Source organism: Nicotiana tabacum, chromosome 8 (assembly GCF_000715075.1).
Source record: "Nicotiana tabacum cultivar K326 chromosome 8, ASM71507v2, whole genome shotgun sequence".
NCBI lineage: Eukaryota > Viridiplantae > Streptophyta > Magnoliopsida > Solanales > Solanaceae > Nicotiana > Nicotiana tabacum.
This window is the reverse complement of record NC_134087.1, coordinates 14,624,023-14,642,834: the sequence shown is the minus strand read 5'-3', so window position 1 is coordinate 14,642,834 and position 18,812 is coordinate 14,624,023. Positions and strand designations below refer to the sequence as shown.

Genomic DNA, 18,812 nt, shown 5'->3' with positions numbered 1-18,812 from the left:
CTCGATCTAAGAGTTTGCCAAATTATGATTTGTTGAATGAGGAGGACATAGCTGAACTAAAGTGTAGTAGTTCAGGATCAGTCCCTAAAGGAGCTGGGAATTGTTATAATGCCCAAGAGCAGGCAGCAGGTGCACGAGATACTAAGTTGTTTGATTCTAATGAACCAACTGTTGCATCAAATGCTGCAAACTTAATGGGAACTGTAGATCGACCTGGTGTGTCTGTGCAATCTAGTTACAAGGCAGGTGGTGATCGAGGCCGAAATGGAGATCGAGATGTTGCACCTGTTATTCCAGTGGTGAAATCACCGTTACCAGGTGTTTTGAAGGATGTGCTTAATATTGTATCAGGAGAAAAGCAAGCAGAAGATGTTGGGACTATTGATGGGGTTAAGGAACAGCAAATCAAGAGAAAAGCAGCAGCTCCAATAGCTACTTCTGGAGATGCTAAACATAATGTTGCACTAGTTGGTAAAGCTGAAAAAAAAGCAGCTCTTACAGCTTCTAGCAGTGTATCCAACACAAACACCTTCGAGCTTCTTGCATCAGATGAAGATGGTGAACCTGATACTGATTTTCAGAATAAGGATATGATGTCCAAGCAAATAGTCACAAAAGCCAGCAATGGAAAAAATGCACAGCACAGTGAGAATTTTTTCGACAGCAGCTTGGGGAGGAACATCAAGGAAAATTTAAGGGGGATGGAAATCAAATCCAAACTATGGACAGATCAACGAGAGTATGATGATGAGGAACTCTATGGTGATGCGTACTTTGGGTATTCGAGTGAAGAGGATGACCATGAGAGTGAAGACGAAGAGGTGCTATCAGCAGGCTCACCATCTTTTCCTCAATTTGGCAATTCCATGAAGGCAATTTCCAGCAGTAAACTAAATGCAAAAGCACAAGTATTTGTGCCAAAAAGTGCAAACCAAAAAAGGGCAGCTAGCACAGCACATACCTCTCTGATGCAAAATGCAGCAACAATTACGCCTGAGCGGCTGCAGAAGGTGGTGGAACAAAATGCAGCAACATCACTCATCGAACAGCAGCAGCAACATTTGAATACAACATCTGATCAACAATTGAAGGCAACCATTAATGGAGCAAAGTCAATTGGGCAGTAGCAAGTTGCAAACAACTATGGAGTGATCTCGACTGGGAAACACCATATTTTAACAACCACCTCAATTGCTATTGGTGGGGCGGAATCAACACCAAAACTAGAACCTGGGCAGCAACAATTGGTCACAAACACTACAGTTTTCTCAGCAGAAGAGAGAAGACTCTTGGATGCAATGGTAAGTTTAAATCCTGTGAATTCTATATATTTTAATGCTGGCAGCACTGGGCGTGCAAGTACAAGCAGGAACAAATTGCAAACTGTAGAACAACCACGACACAAGGCAACTTTGGTTAATCCACAGGAGGGAAACACTATGGTGCCACAAGGTTTTGATCAAGACATACCAATACCGGTGATTGTAGGCAGAGACACATTTGAAGAAGGTGAGGAAGATGATATTATAAATCAATGCCGGGCAGAGGCAGCAAGAAAAGGGGATTTATCACCAATGCATAGTGGAAAAAGTAAGAAGTCTCGTACAAGGGATAAAAGTTGGGACGGCAAGGTGAATGAAGATGAAAACGTAAGGCGACTTCCAATGAGAGTTGCCAAACAAAAAAAGGCCATCCAAAATACATCTACAAAGTCACACCGTTCAAAAAAGTAATGATGAATCTCGAACACATTTTGAATAGGGTTGATGAACAAGACAAAGAGGTACAACTTGAAGAAGTTACAGGATTGGACAAGAAGGGACAAGATTTTAATTACTTATATGTTATATTTTATCATTTTATTAGTATAATCATTTGTAATATCATCATATAGTATGTTATAAACTCTGTGATGATCATAGAATATTTGGTACTCTCAACTTCTTATTTTTTACATGCATGCTAGTAGGAGAGGCTTCTTATGCCTCAATAGGATTAGTAAGGTAAGGCTTAGCCAGGTTTGTGTTGCCTTGGTCCTATGCCTTTGGAAAAATATCCACACGGCTATGAGATTATATGCCCTCGTGAGACTGTGCCGGCAGCTACACCATGAATCCTCTACATGAGGCTGCCATCATAAGGCAATGTGAGGCGCAGAGGAGTAATTATATAGCCAAGGCATATGGGTAACAATATCGATGCTATTGACCCCCTTATTTATACTTTTCCTAATTGTTGTATTTGTACTTTCTTGAATTAATGAAAACTAGCCCTGGCGCTTGCCTAGCGGATTGCCAAAAAAAAAAACAGTTACTTTGTGACAGTTTTTTGGTCAAATTGTGATGGTTTTTGACTCCCACAAAAAGAATTGTGGCGGTTTCTAGAAGTGCCACAGTTACCTTTGCCACGAGCATTATTGCGGCGGATTTTTAAAACCTCCATGACAACCGCCACAAAATGAAATTTTTAATTTGTGGGGGGTTTGAAAGATAATTAATGTTAGTTTAAAACCCCCGCAATATGATTTTGATGTGCCAAAGAAAAAATATTGCGAGGGTTCATAAACCCCCTCTATATGATCATAGTGGTTCAAAAAAGATATTGTGGGGGTTTAAAAACCCCTAAAAATGATTTAAATATTTTTTTAAGAAAAAGTAATGAAGGGGTTTTGAAAGATAATTAGTGCTAGTTTAAAACCCCCGCAATATGATTTTGATGTGTCAAAAAAAAATACTGCGAGGGTTTATAAACCCCTTAATATGATCATAATGGTTCAAAAAAAATATTGTGGGGGTTTATAAACCCCCAAAATATGATTCAAATATTTTTTTTAAAAAACATTATATGGGGTTTATAACCTCTACAATATAATATTACTGTTTTTTTAAAAAAATAGTGGCAGTTTATTTCCGCCACAATATTTTGTTGTTGAAAACTCTTTTCTATTTGAATATTTTTATTTGTAGGATTAAAGAAACAATTCTATCCAATAAGTTACAACATAAATCAAATTTCATAAAAAATAACCATAGTGACAAATATTACAAATTCAAATCCTCATGCAACTAAATAAATTTTTATCATGAGCAATGATATATGATATGATCACCAACCAGCTAGGATAGTAAAAATGTATCCATTAAAAGATTGAGTTTTACTAATTTCATTCGCAATTATAATGGAGTACTTTTTTCTAGCTAAGTCTCCACAAACTCTGCCAAAATAACACTGTCATGCAAGGGCTAAACTTTCTACGGACAACTAATTCTTGGCAAGTGCATGGTAAGGATACAAAAAACAATTGATCGGTTGTTGTAAAAACCTGAACTTGACTGAAAACAGTGAATTCTCATTGTTCTTGTAATAATCAGCTAAGAAATTCACCTATCTTGTGACCATATTCTCTCTGTTGCTCTGCATCCATGGGCTTCAAATGAGTAAAACAGCTAGCTTAATAAACCTTGAGGGTTCCACGGTAAGAGTAGGGAATCTCCATGTTTGAATCTTCATCACTATCATGGCAAATCCTACACTTTCATCTTCCTTGATGTAGGCTCTAGGAGAGAAATCTGTCTCAAATTCAAAAGAAATTCAATATGGAATAATCAAGGAAAGAGTATTCTTACATTCCCCATAAAGTGTCTCAATCCAAAACAGAGCATCAACTCAAATTTAAAACTACTTCAACGACAAAAGCCAGAACATTTAAAAGCTCAACAGACGGTTTTTGTGGACTCCTCTGAATACATTTATCTCATCTGGCTTCCGAGCATTGAATTCATTGAAAACCTGCAGTTTCGAGTAATTAGCATTTAGCAGTGGATTCAGCGATTAAATCTTAGTAGACAGGAAAATATCTAAAGCTAATGTGGCTCATTGCAAACAACAGTATGAAATTTCAGTTTCAGACTTTTTGCCCCCATCGCCCGAACAAAACCAAAAATGAGGAAAAGATTAGGAACACAGGGAAATTGAAGGAGCTCAAGAGAAAAAGCTGTCTCATATTTAATTTGAGAATCATTTCCAAAAACACAACCAAGATCCTAAAAGAGTGCAGAGATTACTACCGCCTCCATCCGAATTGGGTTGTCCACCCTTGATGGCACGATTAAGGGAAGATTTGAAACTATGAATTGTTTAATATTTGTTGAGAAAACATATGGATGCTTTGACCTTTTTATGGCCAATAAAGGAAAAATAACAAGGTGGAAAAGCGAGGTGGCTAAAAAATTTATGGTATTAAACGTATTAGACATTTAGACCTGCTGATTCAAGGAAAGTGGACAACTTCTACAATCCAAAAATGTAACTAAGACAAAATTCCTAGGGGAGAGGAAGTGCTTGAATTAGCACTAGGTACAAACAAGATATCTTTCTTATGTAAGAAAGGAAAAATATACTATGGGGAGTGCAAAAGCCAATCATAGCATGTTTCTTTATCAGCTATTCTTACCTGACACAGGACAAAAGCATTGAAAATCAAGGTATTCTTCACTTTAACAGCATGCTCCCTCGTCTCATGCTCCAAATGAAGAATTTGTTCACCTCGGAAATTGAGGATTAGGAGGACTGTAACTTGATACAGAGCCTGCAGATGTTCAAGCAGGAGATATCAACCTCGAAAACTAATGTAAAATGAATATTTCTCACTTTGGAACATCAGCCATCAAATTCTTTTTACCTGTATTAATAGGTTTCTCCACATTATATTGGTGACGAGAGGTTCCCTAAGATAGAATTAAACAAAAAAATCAATTGATGCTGCGCACGAGGAACATTATAACTATGAGGACATAGGTTAGCAATACAGAAAGAAGCTGAAAATAAGTTGATAAATTTGGGGAATCATTAGCTAGAGCTGCAACAGAACATATTCCACCACTAAATGTTATTAATACAAGTAGGATGCACATCAGTACCGAAGCATGAAAATGAATGGCAGAAGATATTGAGGCAATATGGAAGTCTCTATAATCTAGTAACATAAGTGGAAAGAGTCAGAAACGTATAGAATCCAGCTTACAGTATAATCACGTTAACATTAAGAATGTAGTGAGAATGTTCAAACCAACTGAAAGAATAATGTGTGGCTATGTTGCTCGGACTCTCCAACTGAAAGAATAATGTGCGGCTATAATAGGGGTAGATGTTTTATAAAAGTATCTCACGGCTTCAAAACAAGTTCACTTCCTATACATTATGCAAAATGACATGAAAGAAAAAAAATCTAACAGAGCAATAATACTTCCTTATAAGAAATCAACTGCACAGCCACATGATGGATTAGTTATCTCTAAAAGCCAACCCCATCTGTCAAACTACAAATACACATAAATGGTAGTGCAGCCAGCTAATGTTACTTGACGAAACAAACAATATCTTTGCCATTAAAATGTTGAAACAAGCTTTTTTTTTTCCAGAGATTGATCTACAAACTAACCTTCGACCAACAGGAGCTCGACGCATTAGATGATCAGTTGGTGGCTCTGTGGCCAGTGCAAGCACACCCAAGGTGACCATAATAAGATTTACCCAAAGTAGCTGCACAGGTGAACGACAAAACCTAAATGATTAACATCAGAACATAGAGGTCGAACACACAAAGTGTACATCCACTAATCACACTGATCAATGATAAGAGAGTAGTGAAACTAAACCTGAACAACATTCAATGGGACATCACCAGCAGAAACTGCAGCAACAACATTAATTATAAGAGCAGCAACGTTAACAGTTAGCTGAAACTGGATGAATTTCTAGATGTTAGCATATACGGATCTGCCCCATCGGACAACCTGCATTTGATGGGATAAAAAATCAATAAAAATAAGTATTGTCATGCACCGGTCTGAAAAATATTGGAACTTCAATCACTGCAACTAGAAAAGATACTAATGGGTTTGCAAAATATATCAGGTAAAATAGATCCGACTTCTGAGCTGTTGAAGGCAATTTAAACGTGACAAAACTTGCATTCTGAGATAGGAACTTGTTAGCAATAAAGAACTTTTCAGAAAGTAAGAGCCCATCCCAAGTATTTCAGTCACTCCAGAAGATTCAAAATTCCCAGCAGGAAAGTTCATTCCCCACCATTAAAAAGTAATACTAAGCACCTTCTTTTAGGTTCCAAAATATATAAACACCACTGTTGGGATATCTTCAAGGCAATAAAATTAGAAAAAGATTGTTCATGTTCCGTAAGTCAAGCATGCAAGACAAGTTTGGCTTTACTAAGATAATAAGAGTGAGAACTTCCTGCTAAAGCTGCCAGCATGATAAACAGACCTTCACAACAGAAGCAAAATTGTCATCCAGGATGATGATATCTGAACTTTCTTTGGCAACTTCTGTTCCTTGAATACAAGAAAGTTTAACGAGCAAATAGAGAAAGACTTCATTTCTCAATGGTTCAGCAAGTAACCATATAGCAATAGAAGGAAAATCCTCTCGGGCAGAAGGGACGGTGAACAGGATAAAACAATTCAACAAGAGAATACATAACTAACATGCAAGCAAGTCAATACTCCAATACTTTGAAAGTAGCTCATACTAACACCACCTGCAACTACAACTTATCGCGGAGAGATCCAAAGACAGTAGAAGTAGGTACCATCTTGATTCACATGGTTTCTACTCACAATCTCATATGCTTTCATTTAGAAGAAGAAATGTACAACAGTGATGCACTAGAATTGTCCAAAAGGTAAGTAATAGAGATAGGAAGATTTAAAATGGAAAATGTGGTAGAACTTTGTGTAGATTTAAATTGCCAAACTTTGGTACAGACTACTGATGTTCTAAATTGGGCGTGCAGCACACTTCAAAATCTTGATTGAGTTGACATAAAATAACAGAAATATATAACATAAAAAAGATGTCATGATATTTAGCTTCTCATAGTGAACCATCATAACAGATATAATATGTGTTCCAGGCTTAACCATATAGCATAAGGAAAAGAACCTAAAAGGCAAAAACATAGTTAGAAGATATAGTAGAGGTAATACTAAAAGATTATTTCACTTACCTACTGGTTTTGGAATACTTAAAACTTTTCGCAAGCCATCAATCCCAGCCATAGTTAAAGAAGCAAGACCCAGGTACGGGTTTGCACATGCATCAAATGCTTTAATTTCAAACTGGCTTACAAGATCATCTGCAACTCCAGGAGGGCTAGCAGTTCTCAATTGTGACTGTATTTTCTTTCCTACGGCAGAGGTAAGCTACATTTCGCGTCTTAGGTAGCATTCGCTTATAAATAAGAGCATAGCAACACGAATAAAATATGATTATCACTTTTAAATATGCCTTCAAACCAAATATGAATACCATTTTTAAACATACTTATACATCAAATAAATAAAATAAACACTACTTAGTTATGCAATACTATTACCTTCAGATAAAGCAACATATTAAACAAATTTTCTATTCAAACATGTATGTATCTGCTGCTAGTTAGTAGCAACATTTGTCTCTACTACATCATCAATTATATGATCCGTAGCTAGTTGTACATACTCATCACCATCACCAAAAAACTATTCGAGTTCTTGCTCTTGGTATGGTTCATTCTCATATACTTCATCTTCCACTACTTCTTCTCCCATATCATACAGATCTCTTGGCTTTAGATGCATAGCAACACTCCACCCTTTATTGACAACAACATCCACATAGTACACCATTTGTGCTTGATATGCTTCGATGTAAGGCTCATGTTCTTCACGTTCACCGGTATGAATCAATCTATCAAAATTAACACAATTTAAGTTCCAACGATCCTTTTTATACCCTCTATCTCGAGCAGTATCGGCCCATCTACATTTGAAAAGAACAACCTTGAATTGACCATAATAATTAATCTCAAGAATATCTTCTAACTTCCCATAATATGGTAACTCTGCTTGCCTTAAATTTCCGTCAATACTACTTGCAACACATGATGTTTTAGAGGTTAAAAAAACTCCACTATTCTGTGTTCTCAGACCTTCTTCTCGAGCCAAAGTTCGAAATTTGGACCCATTGATGTTATATGCAGTAAAACTTCTTGCAACTACTGATGGACCTCGTGCAAGAAACTTTAGATCAATAGACATTGTATCTATTGTGTCTGGATTCATAATCTAAATCAAAAAAATATTGTCTTAGTGAAGTTAGTTCATTCAAACCAAATATAAACAATAAATAATGATTACTTACTCACCCGCTTTTGGAACCAATCAACAAACTCTTTATTAACTCTCCTCTCTATCTCTGTAGGTGAAGGTCTTCTTCTTGAACTCCTCCTTATGTACTGTCTCAATTCGCTATATGAAATAACTACATTAATGTTAAAGAACAAGACTAGCCGGATCAAACATTACAATGATAAAGAATATAAAGATTATATGAGTTACTCACTCCACAAATGGCATGACTATTGCACAATCCAGAAGCACATATCGATGAGCTTGTAGTTTCTGCATATCAGTTAAAGGGAATGTAATCGAAGCTGATGCAGGTTTACCAAATTGAGGAAATAGAGAGGATGTTCCAGAAGGCTCAGTGACATTTGGTTCATCACGAACACGCCTAGGTCTATTGAATCTTGTCTCAATATCCTCAATATATTGAGAACAAAAGGTAAGAGACTCTTCAACTAAATAACCCTCAGCTATAGAACCCTCTGGTTGTGCTTTATTTCGTACAAAGGACTTAAAATGGCCTAATTCCCTACAAAAATAATAGGCCATAAGTGTACAAACTATTTCAAGAGACCAGAATACAAGTATCTTCAAATTAGAAATTACAATGTTTTACCTCTCAACGGGATACATGTTTCGATGATGCACTGGACCTCCGAGTTTTGCTTCCCCTGCTAGATGGACAGACAAATGAACCATTACTGTAAAGAATGCTGGAGGAAATAGTATCTCTAGGTGGCAAAGTGTGCTTTCAATGCGCTCTTGGAGCTTATCAAGCTCCGAAACATTCAAGGTTTTGCTAGAAAGGGCTATGAAAAATGAGCAGAAGTCCACCAAAACTGCAACTACATGGTTGGGCAACACATTGCGGATCACCAATGGTAGCAATTGCTCTAAAATAATATGGCAATCATGACTTTTCAACCCAAAAATCTTTTTTTGTACCAAATCAACACAGCTAGAAATGTTACTTGAGTAGCCATCTGGTACTTTAATATTCTTCAAAGTTGTAATGAACAACTTTTTAGTGTCCAGCTTCTTTTTGTTATCAGTCATAAGTGAAAACACAGCAAGGTGATATTTCCCACTATCATCCAGCCAAAGATCACGCCTTATGCCAATTTCTCTTAGATCCTTTCGGGCATTAATATTATCTTTTGATTTTGATTTATCATGGAGCAACGTATATATGATATTATCACATATATTTTTTTCAATATGCATAAAGTCTAGATTATGACGCAACAAGTTAGATTTCCAATAAGGAAGTTCAAAGAATATACTTCTCTTGTTCCATTGCTTAGTTGCTCGTCTAGATCTTTTCCCTGTACAATTCAACCCTGCTCCTCTACCTTCTTCGATTTGTCTCAAAATGGCAGACCCTGATAATTTTAATGGTGGATTCCGCTCCTCTGTACTTCCATTAAAGCGTACTCGATTCAACCTAAACCTGTGATTTCTTCTCAGAAAACGTCGATGACCCATAAAGCACCACTTTTTACTATGACGAATACGACAAAGTTCTGTGTCAAAGTTACAAGTTAGGCAGGCAAAACCAGTATGAGTGTTCCAGCCAGATAGGATACCTAATCCCGGAAAGTCACTGATTGTCCACATAAGAGCTGCATGCATTCTAAAATTTTCATTCAATGATGAGTCAAACGTTTCAACTCCATCATTCCATAACTCACGTAATTCCTTAACGAGGGATTGTAAGTATACGTCTATATTATTTCCAGGCATGTGCTTGCCTGGAATAATCATTGATAAGATGAAGGAGGTGTGCTTCATACACATCCAAGGAGGAAGATTATATGGAATCAAGAAGACTGGCCAAATACTATAGGTAGTACTCATTGTTCCAAAAGGATTGAAACCATCACTAGTAAGGCCCAAGCGAATGTTTCGAGGATCCGAAGCAAATCCAGAATGAGTCTGATCAAATGTCTTCCATGCTTCACCATCCCTTGGATGCCTCATCAACCCATCAGCATTATTGCCTGAAGCATGCCATCTCATATGTTCTGAAGTCTTACCACACATAAATAATCGTTGCAACCTTGGTTTCAGTGGAAAATAACGCAAAACCTTTGCAGCTTGCTTTTTTTTCTTGTTAGGATTCCATTTAGATGTACCACAATGCTTACATACTTCCAATTCTGAATCGCCTTCCCAGTACAACATACAATTATTTGGACATGCAGGTATCTTGATATAGTCAAGGCCAAGTTTGCTAATGGTTTTTTTGGCCTCATAAAAGGAAAGCGGTAACTTTGCATCTTCAAATGCATCTCTCAACAAATCTAGTATCATAGTCATAGCCTTGTCACTTAATCCACAATAGACCTTTATATGATACAATTTTATTAAAAACTCTAGCTTTGTATACTTGCTCCCTTCATGCAGTGTCTCACTTCCATCTTTGAGAAAATCATGAAAGTCGTCAGTATCCTCCCTATGCGCCTCATTTGATATTTCATTTGAGTCCAATGGTTGAGATATCCCTCCATCAGCCGCTTGGTGCCTATCGTACCCAAATGCATCATTAAGCATTGTTTCTATTGGATTTTCTGGGTGAAACATCTCTTGCATAACGTCTCTATCTCCAGAAGGCGCTACTACCTGTTTCTTACCATGAAGATTCCAAATAACATAATTTTGAGGGAATGGCTTGCAAATCAAATGATCCTGCACTATCTCTCTAGTGTGCCACTTGCCAAAGCCACATTTAGGACATGGGCATCTAATTGTATCTTCCACAGCCGCATTCTTAAATGCAAAATCAAGAAATTTATCCAAACCAAGCCAGTATTCGTTTGTGTTACGTGGCTTTCCAATCCATATTAAAAAATGATAAATAAATTAACATGAACCCTTTTAGAATATACCTCCAAAAGCAATCCTCCAGTCCACGGGTACCTTCAGATTTGACTATCTTTCCAATCTACTCCAACAATTTCAAATGCTCTTTCAAACAAAGTTAATTCCAGAAACTGACAAAGGACAAAAAGAACCAATGAAGAATTCCCACAAAGGACTCCTTATGTATCAGTTTGTTCATATAGCAAAGGACAACAAGCAGTAGAAAAAAGAGGGTCAGAACTACAAACGAAAAAAACCTAAGAATTTCGATATTTCCCTGCCGCTTTCCTTGCTTAAAATAAACCGTAGGATTATTCTTTCATGTAAACTTTTAGAAATGGAAAAATAACGTTTAGGGTTAAGAAAGAATAACTTTGGGGCACTAAATAGCTTGTGCTCTATTCATTTATTTTAATTCTTACTAATTTTAGGAGTCTATATAATTAATTATAAAATTAAAATTAAATAATAGATTTAAATTATAACATAAAACTTTTAAAAAAATATAAGCTCTTGAAAATAATTACTATTGATATATTTAGCAAGATCATAGGAAGAATCTTGTCAAATATCTCTAACAAATGAATGATTAAAGTTTTATTCATCTATATGAAGATTGAGAATAACTCAAAATAATAAGTCAAAGTATCACATATTTACTAATTGGGAACATCAAAAATTGAGTATCATTGGAATAGCCAAAATTTACATCTCATGATTTTAGACTGAATATCATTGGAATAGCCAAAATTCAACGAACTACATAATGTCATGATTTTGGTAAACCTAAGCAGTGAAATAAACTACATATTTGCATCCTAAATATAAAGCACAAATGTGTGTCCATCAATCATATTGATGAAACTAAAATGAACAAACTTAAAAGAATTAAAATACAAAAAGAAAAGAGAGAACTGACCTAATGCTCACCAGGAATTTCATCTCTCCAAGAGGAACTATATGGTGAATATATAGCTCTGAAAATGGAAGTTTCTTACGCAGATAATGGGAGAAGAGGGGTCGAGGAGAAGGTGGGAATATGGAGGGAAACAATGGCAGGAATAAAGAGAAGTTATATGAGTAGTTGAGTTAAAAAACGAGGGAAATTAAAAAGGAAAATAGTAAAGTGGTTTCTTTACTTTTCCTCGGTTTAATTTTCATTATTACAATTACAAGAGAATTCTAAATTTGCTGCAGTACCACGTTTTGAGCTACAGATTTTTCCCATCAAATAATGGTGAAGATCACTTAATCTCAAGGAGCGTGACTTTGACTTCAAATATACTAGCTAGTATATGACACTAAATCGACTTCTAATCATAGCATGATACAAATCCGATTTGAATTTATCTTTAATTGAAGAATTTGATTCCTTATAAGTATCCACGGTAAAATTTAAATATTATCATTTTATTTAATTTGGAATAATCTCTTTTTAAGAAATAATGTAATTTTCAAGGGTATAAAAATCTATCAATATTTCAGGGATATTTGTGTTGTCCAATATTTTAGCGTAGAACATTCATGCTTTTATAATAACTAGTCTCTATGTACGTGATTTGCACGTATATCCCTTGCTACGATTAAAGGATAAATTGAGAAGAAATTTCTTCCTATAATTTCATATAAAGTACGTTTTTCATGTTCTTACGTCTGAAAGGTGTCACTTTACCCATTCGATTGTTAAGTTATTATCTAATGACAAGGGACTTCTATAATGAAGGGTTATGTATTGCTAAGTATTTAAGTATTCGTCCTAGTAATAGTTGTTGGTATCATCTTTAGCGAAGTCAAAACTAAAATACATTTTACTTTTATTAGGGAACTTGACAATCAATATCTCATTTAGAACCTGATTCCGTGTTTTGAGGCTTTAAAAACCTTATTTTATTTCTTCTCGCTTTGCGTGTGCAATCCGGACGTATTTTCGGAAAGCCTTTATGTGGAAAAATTGATGAAATAATGATTTTTGGCCTAAAAAGTTGATCTTTGTTGACTTCGGTGAATGTTTTGGGTAAACGGACTAGGACCCATATTTTGACGATTCCGGTAGATCCGTAGTAAAATATGAGACCTGGACGTATGCCCGGAATCGAAATCCGAGGTCCCAAGAAATTGATTAATATTTGATCTCATTGGTATCAGACCCGTATTTTGGTTCCGGAGCCCGGTACATGTTTAATATAATATTTAAGTCATGTCTGTAAATGCGCCTTCTTGTGTTGAACACTTGTATGAGTTTATTTGAATATAAATGTGCCTTCTTGTATTTTCTGTTGATAATTGATATTTTTTCTGTTGGGCTGATCGCCTTGGTAGAAATAGATGCATCTATGGTTCATGCCATTCGACCCTCTGGCAGTGCACAGTTTCTTTTATGTTGGATCGGGCCATCGACCTCGGCATAAGGTGCGCATGATATATATCTATGTGAATTTATTATTGATGACCTGCCTGATACATGGTTTAAATTGTAAAGGATTAACTGAGGTATTAAAATGACATGACTTAGAAATACTTATTTCAACTGTTATATATAGTGACCATCATACCTAGCATAATATCATATTATATTATTTGGCCCTAGTAGGTATCAAGTTGACCTCTCGTCTCTACTTCTTCGAGATTAGACGGGATACTTACTGTGTACATAATATTTATGTACTCATGCTACGCTTCTGTACTTAACTGTACATGCTCTGAGGCAGGTTCATCTGGTTATCAGACTGGTGCGCATCCCTGATCATAGTCCGAGACTTCCACAGTGAGCTGCTTTCCCTTCTTGTGCCAATCAGCAGCTGGATGGAGTCTTCCTTACTTTAGACTGTCTATTATGTTTCAGACAGTATGATAGATTTATTATTTTGTATATTCTACTAGTTGTCCACAGCTTGTGACACACACATTAGTAGACGTTTCTTTTGGATTGTATAATTATTATTGAATGCTGCATATTATCAACTGCTTTTACTTGCAAATTAAGAACAATGTTGTAATTATTTTGGGTAAGTAAAATAAGAATTCACTAATACTTCCGCGTTGGCTTGTCTGACAACGGAGTTGGGAGCCATCATGACCTATTATGGAAATGGGTCGTGACAATTCAAAAAGTCCCGAAGAATATGTGTGGAGCTTAGTTATGTGAGCTTACGCTCTAAAGCATCCGAGTGTGCAACCAAAACACGCATAACGCATCAGACTTCTCTATAACATCATCTCTATATAACAATCATTTACTATAAAAAGTCAAGTTTTTTTCAGAATTGATTTTTATGTTATGTTATAATATATGTGTTTATAACAACACCTCACTATAGCAGCCAAAACATATCGGAATAAACGTGGTTGTTATAGAGAGGTTTGACTGTAGTTCCTACTTAAATCGTGTGTCAAATTCTCTAATTGACACCATTGATGCTCATGAATTCTTTAACAAAGTTATGATTAAACTTTTATTTGAGAATAACTCAAATAATGAGCCACGTAATTGCATATTTACTATTTGAGAATATCGTGAGTGTGAATATCATTAGACTATTTTTTTCTAAATTAGATAGTAAAAATTGTATCTTATTGCCATTGGTCTTCATGTCTTAAATTATCAGGCTTTTATTGTTTTGCTCTTTGAAAGTAATTTTGTATATACATGAACGAGTAATCTTTTAAATTATAGTATTTATGAATTTTCTTGATTAATAACTTTTAGGGAGGTAAAATGTATAACTTGATACATTTTTAAAGAAATTATAATTTTTTAATTGCTTGACAGTTAAAACGTTATAGTTGTATCTCACAGTAACTTTAACACTATTGTATTATTTATACTTGTAAAAACATACAGGATATTTTATTTTTTATGAGTTTATTTTTTTTTAATTTCTTAAACTCTAATATACTTTTTTTTGGTTTATTATGCGTCATTAATAAATTAAATAATTTAAAGGTATCGGGCTTACGCCTCATCCCGTAGTAAAATAGCTTGCCTCACACCCTCCTTTAAAAATACTATTTGAACATAGAGAACACCTACTATAATAAAAATAAAGAAAATTTGCATGCTAATTCTTGCAATTATTTATATCCCTTTAAATTTTAAATTATCTCAAACAAAATAAAAAAAAATCAAATGTTTGTGTAGATAATTACAACACTTGGATGTCTCTCCTGCATCTGTTGTTTATTGGATGTGTAGTCGTTACTTATGAATGCAGATATTATTTATGATTAATCTAAAGCATATTTTTTCGTTTATATTAGACCTCGTCGACCATATTTGTTCAGTGAGATTCACTGAATACCTGATGCATTCAATTCTCTGTATTGTTGTCTTTTTCTTTGGAGACAAGTATCACTTGTGACGGTGAGATCAAATTGAATCAACGGTCATTTCTTGCTTTTGTTGAGCCACATTTCAACTTTTGTGATGGCTCATTTTGCATTATTTTTTTGTTACCTAATATTGTGGTCCAATGTTAGATAAATTTCTTTTTTTTTTTTGCACCTAAAGATTCACGATACTCACGGGGTTAGAAATTATATATGTTTCATATTTATGGGTAGACATTTCGTATAAATCTAGAAATAATAAACCTAAGAGGAAGAAATGAAATAGAAGTCATTGTTATTTTTTGCTAAATATAGAGAGATGAATTAAAGAAATTCACAAAGACAATCAAAGAAAAACTAGCGAGTAAGACATAGAGAAATAATGGAAAACCTTTCTTTTTGTAGTTGAAGAAAATGTAGAGATAAAAATTACAAACTAGAAGGTATAGATATTGACGTAAATTGCATTAATTCGCAAAGTTTTAACTAAAATATGTATTTTGATTTAATTTTAAAGAAATAAGATGGAAAAAATAACTAATTTTTTTTTAATAATAATAATTTCTCAAACACCTAGAATTGATATATTTGTGGAGGTTATCAAAAACCTTCACAAAAAAACCGTCATAATAAGAATTTTTTTGAGGAGGTCGGAACAAACGCGACGAATTGAATGTATAGAGGGAGTCTTTTACGACCCCCACACTTAAACCGCCACAATAAGAATTATTTTGTGGGGGTTGGCTCAAACGCCACAAAACAAACGTATAGTGGGAGTTTTTTATGACCACCATAAATAAACCGCCGCAATTTACCAAATTTTTTGTAGTGATATATGAATTAAACACATAATTAAGAGTGAAATAAGGAAATAAATAAAAGTATAAATAAGGAATAAGTAAGTAAGTGTGAAGAATAGATAAGGAAAATTTGTGTGTATTACAATAAAGAGTAAATAAGGAAATTAATATGAATCTCTTTATTAAGCAGCCGCTTATTTAGGGGCTAAGACTTCGTAAATGTTAATTATAATAATAATCTCCTTTTTGTTTTGTTTCATGAGTTGGTGTAATTAATTGCTTCTTCCATCTTTGGTTCTAAACTTTTCCTGCTCATAATTTCATGTATGTGTTGGTGATCATGGTGAAGGAATATTCTTCGAAAATCAAATCGGATAAATAATAAATAAACAACGTATTGGGTTGGGTTGACTCTTAAACCAATAGACTTTAGGTCTAGGTCTAACTCAACTGACCTAAACGGTAGCTCAAGAGGTGAGGATGATGTCCAAGCCATATAAGGAGACCACGTATAGGAACCACATGAGTTCATCCCGAGCTTGATGGTTAAACTCATGATATTGCAGGGGAGGTCTTGCAAAAAATAGCTCGGTGCCAAAGTAATAAAAAATTTAATATTTCTCATTTTTATTACTTTTTCAATATAAAAAATGAAAAAGTCATTTTATTAAAAACCTCAATTGTGACATCCCTCCTTCCCTTTTACCATTGACGTGAGACAACTTGATGATTTAAAGATTTTATATATATATATATATATATATATATATATATATATATATATATATATATATATATATATATATATAAACTCGTGACAAAGATCTTTTTTACACTAATCTTTATAAGTTAACATGTTATAATAAATTATGTACAACTTTTTTTAGGTTATTAATTAAAACTTACTACAATAGTTACTTACGATTCATCTCATTGTGTAACTACGTTAATAATATATACAGCTATAATTTTCTTATGATCTTTCACATTTCTCTAAAAACATAGTTTGGAGAAAAGCAAAACAAACCTTTGATTGTTTAGGCTATTACCAAAGATGTTCATCACGAAACTAATTGTACATATATATATGCTTTTAGTCTGCGTCAATAACCCATTATTCCAAACTGCGGAATAAAAAAAATATAAATAATTACGTTAAAATAACCATGCAATTAAAGAAAATATAAACACAAGATGTGCTATAGTAATTTAATTCGAGATTTGAAAATAGAGATATTTGCATCTTCACCCTATAGAATGAACCAGGAGAGACTTATTCATGTCCAAACCACTCTTAGAGCCCGTTTGGACATAAGAAAATTTTTCCCTTCTCGAAAATTTTTCATTTTATTTTTCGAAATCAGCAGTTGTTCATAAATTTCCAATTTTCACTTGAAGATGCATTTTGAATTTTTTTCGAAAATTTAAAAAACTCCAAAAAGCTATTTTTTAAAATTCACTCACAAAACTTCAAAAACAACCCAAAATTATATTCATATTTAAACACTACTCTAATTTTCAATATTATTTTCACTTAAATTTATTTTTATACTTTTTTTTGGAATTTTACAATTCTTATGTGCAAACGCCCACTTATAATAGTTCTTACCTCACCCTCCTTCTAGTTAAAGGGAAAGCCAGAGAAGGGGACTTGTTTGAAACCCAACCCTTGCTTTTGGCTCCATCCGCGGAAAAGGCCGATCATAAAATGACATTACGACTATCATTTTTGGTAATATGAAAATTTATATAATATTGATTAATGATCAGTATATTTAATATTCTTGATCTTTATGTGCTTTTCTATGTTATACTAGCTGCGCAAATCTATTAGCTAGCGTTTGGCCATAAATTCCCAAATTTATTTTAAAAAATCTGATTTGAGTGAAGTTTGGTTTGAAGATGAAAATGTGTTTGGACATACGTTTTCAAAACATATTTTTCAACTTTATTTTGGAAAAACATGTATATAATTCCCACGTTTTGGAATTTTAGCCCAAAATCAGCAATTGGGGTAATTTTGAGATTTGGGATTTTGCCAAAATGTGGGCAAAATTTATGTCCAAACATGAGTTTGCCAAATATATCCCAAATTTATTTTGGCAAAACTCATGTCCAAATGGGTCCTTAGTAGTAAACAACACAACTCAGAATTAATCCGGCCAATAAATTTAGAATATCAGCTGCTTAAACCAAAAAAATATTATCCACATTAAAATTCGACATAAACTAATAGAGGACGAAAACCGATAAGAGGCCAAGAAGATCGTGCCACTTCTTACTATGAGACCTCTCTATAACAATATTCCTATATAACAACACTTCATTATAAAAATCAAGTTTTTATGGAACCAATTTTCATGTTATATTATCACTACTAGAAATCTGAAAATAGCGACCAAAATTGGACGGTCCAAAAAAGCGACCAAAGTTGGTCGGTAAAGGAAAGAAAAATATTTTATATTTATTTTAAATAAATTATCGACCAAAGTTGGTCAGTAAAGTGGTCAACAAGTTGACCGAGCTGGTCAGACTTGTTTAGTTAAAGAAAATTTCACATTACCGACCAACTTTGGTCGGTAATGTGGGACCTAGTTAAAATTTTTTAATAGTTATTATTATTTAAAATATTTTATAA

At 34.2% G+C, this 18,812-nt stretch overlaps 1 protein-coding gene across 1 annotated transcript; it reads right to left on the bottom strand.

Moving 5' to 3' along the window:
- Window positions 1-3,131: 3,131 nt before the first annotated feature.
- LOC107810065 (uncharacterized) lies at window positions 3,132-12,275 on the bottom strand. The gene is made up of 10 exons (XM_016634797.2): window positions 11,968-12,275; window positions 8,803-11,179; window positions 8,404-8,715; window positions 8,207-8,309; window positions 6,286-8,126; window positions 5,658-5,795; window positions 5,441-5,541; window positions 4,682-4,727; window positions 4,454-4,588; window positions 3,132-3,789 (listed from the first exon to the last, which is right to left on the bottom strand). Exons 2-5 carry the CDS (start codon window positions 10,776-10,778, stop codon window positions 7,542-7,544), a joined length of 2,976 nt encoding a protein of 991 aa, XP_016490283.2. The 5' UTR covers window positions 10,779-11,179; window positions 11,968-12,275; the 3' UTR covers window positions 3,132-3,789; window positions 4,454-4,588; window positions 4,682-4,727; window positions 5,441-5,541; window positions 5,658-5,795; window positions 6,286-7,541.
- Between the last annotated feature and the right edge of the window lie 6,537 nt (window positions 12,276-18,812).

Bases quoted from the DNA above. Each gene is read 5' to 3' on its own strand.
- LOC107810065 (XM_016634797.2), bottom strand. From the start codon at position 10,778: ATGCAAGAGATGTTTCACCCAGAAAATCCAATAGAAACAATGCTTAAT. The intron at 8,310-8,403 runs GTGAGTAACTCA...TATTTCATATAG, and splicing joins ATAGTCATGCCATTTGTGGA to CGAATTGAGACAGTACATAA. The intron at 8,127-8,206 runs GTGAGTAAGTAA...TTTTTGATTTAG, and splicing joins TTGATTGGTTCCAAAAGCGG to ATTATGAATCCAGACACAAT.